At 54.0% G+C, this 9,914-nt stretch overlaps 1 protein-coding gene across 1 annotated transcript in view; it reads right to left on the bottom strand.

Annotated features, from left to right (window-relative positions):
- Nucleotides 1–2,063: 2,063 nt before the first annotated feature.
- SPNS3 (SPNS lysolipid transporter 3, sphingosine-1-phosphate (putative)) overlaps nt 2,064–9,914 on the bottom strand; it is a gene marked incomplete at both ends in the record, with an annotated part of 48,587 nt that continues 40,736 nt past the window's right edge. Inside the window, 4 exon segments of the mRNA XM_084237892.1 lie at nt 2,064–2,303; nt 5,232–5,242; nt 5,245–5,449; nt 5,581–5,679. Of these exon segments, the coding sequence (XP_084094018.1) occupies nt 2,064–2,303; nt 5,232–5,242; nt 5,245–5,449; nt 5,581–5,679 (555 nt within the window).

Raw genomic sequence — 9,914 nt, 5'->3', positions numbered from 1 at the left:
GCTGTTGCCAAACTGGAGATTTGTTGGAATCCCTCCATCCCCCAGCCTGGGTCTGCCTCATGAGTTTTGCTCGGAACACTTCGTCTCTGCCTCTCTCCTGCTCAGAACAGATGGCTCTGGGTCCCTACTAACACAGAAGATCCTGTTCTGTCATTTGAACATTTTTAACACTTTCTAAATTATAGAAGCTTTAGTCTCCTTTGATCATGGACTCAGGCTGTCAGAAATGAAGAATCTCCATGAAATCAAAAGACTGCATCTGAGAAAGGGTCAGTGGTCTGCCCAAGATCATTGTAATGGACACTGTCTTTGTTTTTGCTTCTTGTCTTTTTTCTTCTATCATTGCTGTTTTGTTTTGATGCTCAGAGCCCATCCCCCTTCTTAACAGCACCCTGGTTTCCTGGTCTTAATGGAGCTGTAAATGAAGCCATGGTCATAAGAGTCAACTGGACTCTCTTACCCAGGGGTTTAGGTCTTGAGTAGGGTGGCAAAAGAATCGAGAGAAAATATCTGGAGCTCCAGCAAAGACTGCTAAATAAAATGGCCCAGGATCCCTGACTCCTGAATCCCCCCCCCCAATCTTCCCTTCAATTCTATGAGCTCCTTATAAACTTCCCAAAACAAAATCCCCTTTTTAAGGTAGTCAATTTCTGTTGCACACAACCCCATAAACTTGACTGATGTGGTCACACAAAAGGAGCACAAGCAGGCGCATACCACCCTGTGCTAGGAAGAAGCATGACTCCAGAAACTTCTGCTGCCTCCTACCTGCTTTGTCTTTAAGAGCTGCATCAAGCCAAAGACCCTCACAGGCCTGCCCAATCGTAAAGGAAAGACAAACACTTCAGGGAATGAAACAGAACAACGTCTGGTGTCGCCAGGGGAAAAGCCAGGTTTGGGGTGATCATTTTGATGAGTGAGCTCCACCCTCCAAGCCTGAGGTCAGAAAAGAAAAAGAGCTTTTAACAATACCCCCATAAAAACACACATTCACATGCTCACCCACCCACACAGCAATGAGCATGCGCAGGCACACCTGCCTGCCCATGACACTTGGGAGTTGGAATGCAGCATGTGTCTGGGAAGAGCAATTAACACATTAAGTGATCAGGTCAGGTTTGAGGGCCTCTTCCTGCTGAGCAGTGTTTGCCCCCACCAACAGCCCCAACATCAGGGACTGGGGTTACCCAACAAGTGCCCTCTAGGCTGGAAAGTGGTGTTGTACTAACTACTCCTTGGCTCCAGCCTGAGCGGCAAGGCTCACTCACTCTGCACTCAACCCAGTGAGGTCCCTTTGGAGCCAGGGGGGAGAGTAGCTGAGTAAAGCTGGGACCTGGGGTTGCTGCACAGCAAATAATGGTCTCTCAATGCCAGGGTCCACCAGCCCCAGAGCACCTGTCTCAAAACACTTTGGATGATAACATCTTATAAACATCTTGCTGGGAATTTTGTCTAGATTAGTCCTAAGAAGTACCACCCTGCTCTGCCCAGCAACCCAAGTACCAGAATGTTCTTGAGTCAGAAGAATCTATGCTGGATTACAGGATTAAAGCCCCAGCTCCTTTAATGGGCAATTGAAGCTCCTTGGGCCCCGCCAACTGCCCCTCCCCGACAACACACTCAGCCCCTCCTCTCCTGCCACACCACAGCCATCTGATTCATTACATATCTTCATTACCCCTCCCCAGCCCACTCCCCATCTTTTCCTGTCCTGTTTACTCCACTGGGAATTTCCTCCCCCCACACCTTCATTTGTTATTTAGCAGCTCCTAGGCCACCTCCCTAAAGGCTTCTGAGGAATGTAATCTCTTCTTCTGCCCAGATGTATACGTCACTTGGCCTAGCTGAGGGTGTCTCTGTCCTGTCTTGGTCGGTGAGATCTAAAGGCAAGGCTGGAGTCAGATTTCCTGCATGATGCACACCCACAGATACCAATACATGTTGGTGAAACTGCCACGAATGAGGTCCCTGGTCTTTCTCCCCATCCTCCAGACTCTGGAGGAAGAGGGCTGCTGAAGTCCTGACTCTGGGGAAGCCCTCACCCATTTTCTGGCAGCTGAGCCTCACTGGGATCCTCCACTGCTGCTGGGAGGAAGGTCCAGTGCCTGGAGCTGGGCTTCTAGGGGCCCAGACACAGTCCGTGAGGACTGAGAACAGGCGTGAGGGCCTGGGGGTGTCCCCCTGACGAGGGAAGGAGACCCGGCATGCGGTGTCAAGGTGTCCGGCAGCCCGGCCAGGGCCAGAGCAGTGGAGGAGCCACCTGGCCTGGGCTGCTCTTCCCAGACGGTGCCACCGCACACCGGCTGTAAAAGTGCAGCACAGAGAGGTCAGGAAGTGGCCCAAATCACACAGCCAATGACTGCTGAGGAGGCCCATGGCACCCCAGCTCCCACAGCTCCCACTGCCTCTTTCTCAGGAGAAACTAAGTATCTTCACAGATCTTTTTCCTTGTAACTTCAAAGACATATCATTTCATGCAATCCAAGTGCAAATCATGGGTGGGGGATCTGGTCCACTCTATGAAGCCTGCTCCTGAGGTAGAGCTACCCAGTAAAGGGCAGGCCTGGACTGGTCTGTGCTGGGCTGGAGAGGCCAGCTCCTGGAGATGGGTCCCATCCAACTCTGAGGAACAGGGAGGCCACCACAGGCTGCAGGGATGGAGCAAGCAAGGTCAGGTGATGTGCGTGGGTCTGGGTCATTGCTAGGCCCACAGCAGCTAGGAGGCAGGCACAGCACGGCACGGTAGAGGTGGTGATCAGCAAGTGAACAGTGATCTCCTGGCCGGGCACCAGGGGAGGGGGAGAGAAGCTCTTGCTCATAGGCGGAAAGAACATGCCCCCCCCCCACTGCTGCCCGCCTGGAAGCTGTTGATCTCCTGCTGGGCCTGCTGCGCCCAGCTGCTCTGAAGCCAGTGGCAAGTGTGAATCCCACAGAGCCAGCCCTCCCCATGGGCTGTGTTGGGGTCAAAGTGTGGGCAGGGATGTGGGGGCTGGGGTACAGAGCAGGGCACAGCCAGAAGCACTCGTGCCAGCTAGTATGGAACCGGTGTGGTTCAGGGGCCGCTGCATCTGAACGGGCTTGGGTGACTCCCCAGACAAAGCCGCACCTCCATGCCAGCAACTGCACGGACACCTCTCTAAAACTACTGCTTTAGCCCGCAGCTTTTGTTCAGAGGATAAATTCATGCAGGGGGGTGTCCTGTGCCCTCATAAACCTGCGGAGTGGGCAAGCTGAGCCCCAGTGTAAGATCCAGGGTGGGGAACTCCCAGTGTCCCATGCTGAGCTGCCTTCTCAGTTTTCACACTTCAGGGGAGGCCTACATCCTTGACCTTGACTGTCTACCTCTTCCTCCCCTGCTCCCACTCCCAGCAGAGGCATCACAAGGCTATAAATAACACAATCCTGAAATCCACGGACTTTGTATTGACTGTGTTTTAATCAGGGTCCACCAGCAGCCAGGCTGAGGACCCCAGGCCGGAGCAGCCTGGCGTGGGGTGCCGGCACAGTACCAGGCCTCCTGTGAGGATGCTGACAGCTCAATTTCCAGCCCAGCCACCAGGCCCTGGCAGCTCTCTAGCTCAGAGTGAACGTGGCAGATGCAGCTCCGCTGGGGTCCCTGAGCCACTGCCAGAAGTGGGCAGGGCTCTGATAATGTGGACACCAACAAGAGGTGGGGCAGGCACAGTGAGTGGGACCTCCTCATGCAGGATAGGGGTCTCAGGAGTCCTTTGCGAAGGCATCCATGCCAGGAAGTAAGTGTTCGTGCTCCGTGTCCTTGCTGGTCAGTGTTCCTGTGGGAAGAAAAATGCTCAGCCAGCCACAAAGGAGCTAAAAGGTGTCTTGGGACCAGACCTGGGCCTAGTTTGTCAAGATATCCTCTAGGTTCCATTTTCAAAATAAATTTCTGTCGGGCCTCCCCGGTGGCGCAGCAGTTGAGTGCTGGATTGTGAAGCTGCCCGCGGCCTCTTCAGCGCCAGTTTGATCCCCGGCTGCTCCCCGGCCCCCGGAGGAGGGTCCCACATGGCGCGCAGACCTCTCCTGCCGCCCGCTGCTCCCCTCAGCAGTGTACTTCGTCACTCTGCCTGCTCTGCTCCCTGCTCTGGCTCTGGTGAGTTCTCTCACCATCCCACGCTTCTGACTGTACCCAGTGCTTGTATAAATAAATAAATAAATAATTTTTTTAAATTAAATAAATAAATAAATTTCTGTCTCACACCTTCAATGTCACCACCATGGTCCTTGTCCTACCACTCCTCTCCTGGATGGACACAGAAACTCTTATCGCGGGGCCTCCCTTGTGGCACAATGAGTTAAACACAGCACTGTGAAACTATCCGCAGCCTCTGCAGCAAGAGTTCAATCCCCGGCCAGAAAGGTGACCCACATGGCACAGCAGACCTCTCCTCTCTCACCTGCTGCTCCCCTCAGCAGTGTATTTCAGTCTCCCAGTTCTGTTCCCTGCTCTGTCTCTGGTGAGTCCTCTCACCGAGCCCCCGTCCCACACCTTTGGCCTGTACCCCAGTTCTTGTGTGCATAAATAAATAAATCTTTAAAAAAAAAAAAAAACTTGTATCACCTCTCTGCTGCAGTACTGATCCCCTACAGTCTATTCTCAACACAGCAGCCAAAATGGTGATTTTACAGTGCAAATCAGAAACCTCTAGCTTCAACCCCTGGAAACCCTACAGCAGCTCCTACAAGGTCCTCCCAGGGGCCCATGCTCTGGCCCCATTATTGCCCTTGTCCTACCCCTTGCTTTTCCTCCATACACACTGGCCTCCTTGCTGGTTCGTAAGCACATCAAGTACATTCCCACCTCAGGACCTTGGCACTAGCTGTTCCCTTACCAGGAGGACCTTCCCCCAGATAGCTCCATGATTTACTCCCTCACCTATTCCAAATATACTCCAAAGTCACCTGTGCAGAGACCTCCCTGATCACCCTTTCAACAATTATAAGGCCCCACCTACCTTTCTCTGGCCCCTTTCCTGCCTGAAGTCTCTCCATTCCACTGATCACCTCAAACACACCCAATCTTTTGTTTTTTCTGTTTCTCATCTGTCTCTGCCTTCTAAAACATCATCAGCTCCACAAGTCTTGGATTTGGTGTTTATTCCACTGCATCCCCCAAATATGCCACAAAGCAGGGGTATAATAACTGTTTTTGAATAAAGAGAGGAATAAATAAATAAGCTGGTCAGGGATTCAGAGTGGAGGCTGATACCCCTTGCCCCATGGGGTAAGCTCTGAGTATGGCATGGGTGTGAGGGTGGGTACCTGTGCCAGGCGCCTGGGCTTGAGTCTGGTCTCTCTCCAGATGCAGCGCAGTCATCAGGAAACAGCCGCCACCCAGGGCAATGACGAAGGCACAGCACAGAAAGCTCTGCTGAAGGCTGAGGAAGCGCTGCATGTAGGAGTCAGGGCGCCTGGCCCGTAGGACACTGGAGAACTGCAGGGGAGGGAAGTGAGCATGCCAGGCCCACCAGCGCCCCCTCCCCGCTGAGCACGAGCAGTCCCTCCCTCTTCCCTGCCCCACACACACTCAGGCCCTCCTGGAGCCCACCACCCACCCGGCCTTACATATCCAGTGAGAGAAGGGCTGATGGCATCTCCCAGGATGTGGAGCACTGTGAGCTGAATCGCCCCCGCTGTTCCCCGGCACCTGGGCACAACCACAGACTGCAAAACACAGGAGCACCAGGGCAGCTCCCCAAGTGAGGGCAGACAGAGAAGGGGTCCCCTCACACCTGCTTCCTGTTCCCCACCAAGAGCCTGTATGGGGCATGTCAGGCTGCCAAGTGAGTGGGGTGGAAGGGAGCCAACAACCCCAATGGTTGAAGCCCCACCAAAAGAACATGGTGCCCACGGCTCAAAAGGCTACCCAGGCCCCCAGGATGGGGGTACTAAGGTCCCTGATGAGGATCGCCCCTCTATAGGGGTGGCTCTGGACCAGGCATGACTGCAACAACAGTGCTGGGGCTGCCACCCTAACTCAGGAGGCCAGGAGGCAGCACTGCAGGCTGATGGGGTGAAGAGTGGGTCCACAGCCAAGGGTCTGCCTGTGTGGGCACCTGGACAGTGTAGTGCGGTGTTCGGGCCTTCTCTCAGGAAGGTCAAGGGCCACTGGGTGGAGACCAAAGATGGCCTTGCTGGACAGGCCCCTGTGACTCCAAGGAAGAGGGTGGGGAGGTTAAGAATGTGAATTCTGTCATTGGATTGGGGTCTGATCCCAGAACTCTGCTCACTAGTTGTAGGACTTCGGGCAAGCTGCTTCACCTCGCCAAGTCAGCTCTCCTCTTCCCCAAGTGAGGATAATAAATACAAGCTACATGGAGGGTTCTGTTCATTAAAACTCTTCACCTGGTACCCAGTGGCTTCACATGGACATCAGACCAAAATAACGCCCTGGGACTCAAGGAGGCAGGAAGCTTCTGGGCATCTGAACACACTGTGCCTGCTGCTGGGCAGGCAACCCCATGCTCCAGTCCAGCTGGAACATCGTGCTTGTCCTCCAGCACTGACCTCTGGGATACCTCCTCTGGAGTTCAGGTGCCTGCCAGACACTCCCCAGCCCTATGTGCACCCCTGGCTGAACACTCATCACCCAGAACTGGGGTGGGGGGTGACTTCTTTCTCCACCCCTTTCACCCCCTACATTGTCTGGGCAGCAAATGGCCTGTCTGTTTTCTCCAGCGCTCCCTGGGTGATAGCAAGGCACCAGACACAGAGGGCACTAGCTGAAGGTTTGCCAACTAAATAAGTCAGGTAGAACCATCTGGGAGTCTGGTCCCAAGAGCAACCCTGCCAGAACCCAGGGCTGCAGCAGGGGAGAGGAGGGGGGGAAGAGAAAGGGTTCAAGCAGAAGTCACACGGTCACAGGGTCACAGTCTTGAAAGAGCAACCACAGGGGAGTTTTGAGCCCCGAAGCCTTATCCCCACGACCTAGATGAGTCTATAATCTGAGCTCATCAGAGAGTAATAACAATGATAATAATAAGCATTACTAATGTGTATTAAAAGCTTCCTGTATGCATTTTACATAGCTCATATACACACACACATCTATATACATCGCATATATCCACTCAAACAGCCCACGAGCGAGATACCATTATTATCCACATTTGACAGATGAGATAGCAAACCCTCCACAGGGAGGGAAGTAACTTGCTCATGGCCACCCAGTCAGGAAATAACAAGGCTGAGATTTGTTTCCAGGCCCTCTCCCACCCTCGCCTGGCCTGTTAACCATGCTGCTGTTATGAGTAAGAAGGAGCCTTTCCAACAATATTTATGTGTTTGTGATAGAACATTTGGAAAGCGGAGAGAAGGATAAAGAAGACAAGCTCATCCCTAGCCTGGCATATGGGTAGGAAAGTAACTGGCTACTGGCAGAGAGAATGGGGCAGGGCTTTCTGGGCAGGGGACAGTGTGAGCAAAAAAAAAAGTGTGGAGGCTGGAGCCCAAGGACTGGGAGTCATGGGATGAGTGAGAGGGAACTTGTGGGAGGACAGGGACAGGCTGCAGGAGTCTCTCTTGTGGGTAACTGTCTGGTCCTGGGGTCACTGGCTCTGAGCCACTCTGCCCAGGTGGTGTGAGATGTTGGGCCTCCACCCATCACCAGAACCTGCCAACAGGCCTGAGAAGGAACTGACCACAGAGCTGCACCTTCCTCAAGTGCTTCCTGCTCACCCCATAATTATGTGATTACTCACTGGTGGTTCTAGAGAGAAGGGCAGGGCCTCCCAGAAGATGGGCCCTGAATGTCCAAAAAAGAAATCCACACAGGGGCCTGGGCTAATTGGACTCAGTAAAATCCAGGCAGGGTGGCCCTTTCCTCCCCTCCCAGACCCATAGCCTACTGGGCACAGACCAGCCACTGCTGCCACTATTACCAGGGGTAGGTTCCCCCAGACTCTTTTGGGTCCCCACAGTCTCCAAGGGGCCAAAACAGGCTTGGAGAGTCCAGTGGGTAATTTTAGAGGTGAGAGGCTTTTGGGTTTCCAAAAATCCAGGCTTACTCTATTTTGAGACAAAAACACCTCTGTTTCTAACTCTTCCCTTCTTAGAAAAGCTGTTCCCTTTATAGCCCGAGGCATAACCAGTACCAACCAAGATCCTGCAGAAAGTCAGGGTGGCAACTACCAGGTGCAGACTCCCTGGCAGCCTGCCTCCTGTGCTCCCCACTCAGCCCTCACACCCAGACACCCCTGGGAGGGTGAGACAGATGAGTGAGCAGACGGCTACCTGGGGGGTGGGGGGTGAGCAGGGAAGCATTGAGACAGAGGCAGAGGGAAAGCAGGAGGGTGATAACCCTCCAGGGGGCTGGGGGGAAATCTGCTGAGCAGGTGGGAGGGAGCCTGATGGCTTGGTTCCAGAACCCCAGAGGACAGAACTAGGAAAGGGAGTGAGTTCCCCACTGCTGGGACTGGAAAAGCTGGCTCTGGGACACCTAGAGTGTGGCCCATACAGACAGGAAGGTTGGGGGAGGGACCCCATTAGTAGGCTGGGAGGCAGTTTAGCCTGGGGAGATGCCTGCTGGCTCAGGAGACACAATCTCAGCTCTCCAAAGAGCAGGAGCCTCCTAGGCCCAGTCAGGCTTGGAGGACATTGCCTGAGGTGGGGCTACAGTAGGTCTTAGGTGTGACAGAGCCAGATGCAGAAAGGCCAGAAGGAAGGGACTTCCCAGGGTGCAAAGAGTGAACTCCTCCTCAAAGGGGTATGTGAACAAGGAGACTGGCCGCTCTAGTCAGAATTTTGCAGGATTCACGGGAGTTGGCTGCACTGGATTAGATTAGCATTCTCTAGTGTGCAATAAGGATTATTTGGAATGGTGACTAGAAATGCAGATTCCTGAACCCCAACAAAGACCCACTGAATCAGACTGAGGTCAGGGGGTTTGGAATTTGTACAAAATTCCTCCAAACCTGAATCTTAAGCTCAATGAAGTTCAAAAACCACTGGACTGGAGAGGTCTAAGTCCTCCCCAGAGAGAATCTGACTTCTTCTCCTTGTGGATAAGCTGGAAAAGGGGAGGGAGGCCGCGGGAGGCAGGGGGTGGGGGACTGGGGAAGCGGGGCCAGTGGAGTCCTCTGAGGAATATGCATGATGCCATGCGGGTATTAGCTCACCTCATCCTTATAGCCTGGGCCTAACTGGTAGGTACTACAGTCTTCCAAGAGCACGAGGTTGTCACTTAGCCAGGACAGCGGCCGGGCTGGAGGTGGAAACAGGTGGACTGCCCCAGATTCCTCACCCCTGGGCTCCACTGCCCTCAGGAGCAAGAGCAGGCCACAGATGCAACCTTCAGGCATTTCCTGCCACACCCATCCCCACGCACTTCCTACCCCTGCCCTGCTCTGCTGGGGCTGCTTCCTCCCAGCCCCATCCCACCGGCCTCAGGCCCTCTCTCCACCCATTCTCCCCTGCCAGCCCTTAGGAGGCTGCTCCAGCCTCACCTCTTGAAAAACAAAGCCAACTTCTGGTGATCTTCTGCCTCCCCTGCTACCGTCCTCTCTCCTCGCTCCTCAATGTAGCTTCTTGAGGGAGTTGTTTACACTCAGGCTCTGCTTTGCCTCACACTCCTTCCTTACCCTGCTCCAAGTTGGCCTCTGCCCCCCTACTCCACAGACTGGGTACTCCATAACTGGCTTCCCACCTGAATTTGGCTCCCTCCTTGAACCATCCCCTTTTGTCTACCAGGAAACAGCATCATGGGGGATGGAGCTCCAAGGACTGCCAGGATTGAGCCAGCCACGCACCAGCACTGAAAGGCAACATTGGACTAAGGGGCTTCAGGAAGGTGGGAAGGCAGAAAAAAAGGGGCATTCATGAGCTTGGAGGGCTGCAGGCCTCGAAGCCCAGGGTGGACCACAGGGAGCACCAGGTAAGCTAAATCACTTCCAGTCCACCCT

The sequence above is a fragment of the Talpa europaea genome (genome assembly GCF_964194135.1).
Source record: "Talpa europaea genome assembly, chromosome: 7".
Classification (NCBI taxonomy): Eukaryota; Metazoa; Chordata; class Mammalia; order Eulipotyphla; family Talpidae; genus Talpa; species Talpa europaea.
Note: the sequence above shows the minus strand (reverse complement) of the source record. Positions and strands in the feature narration are given on the sequence as shown.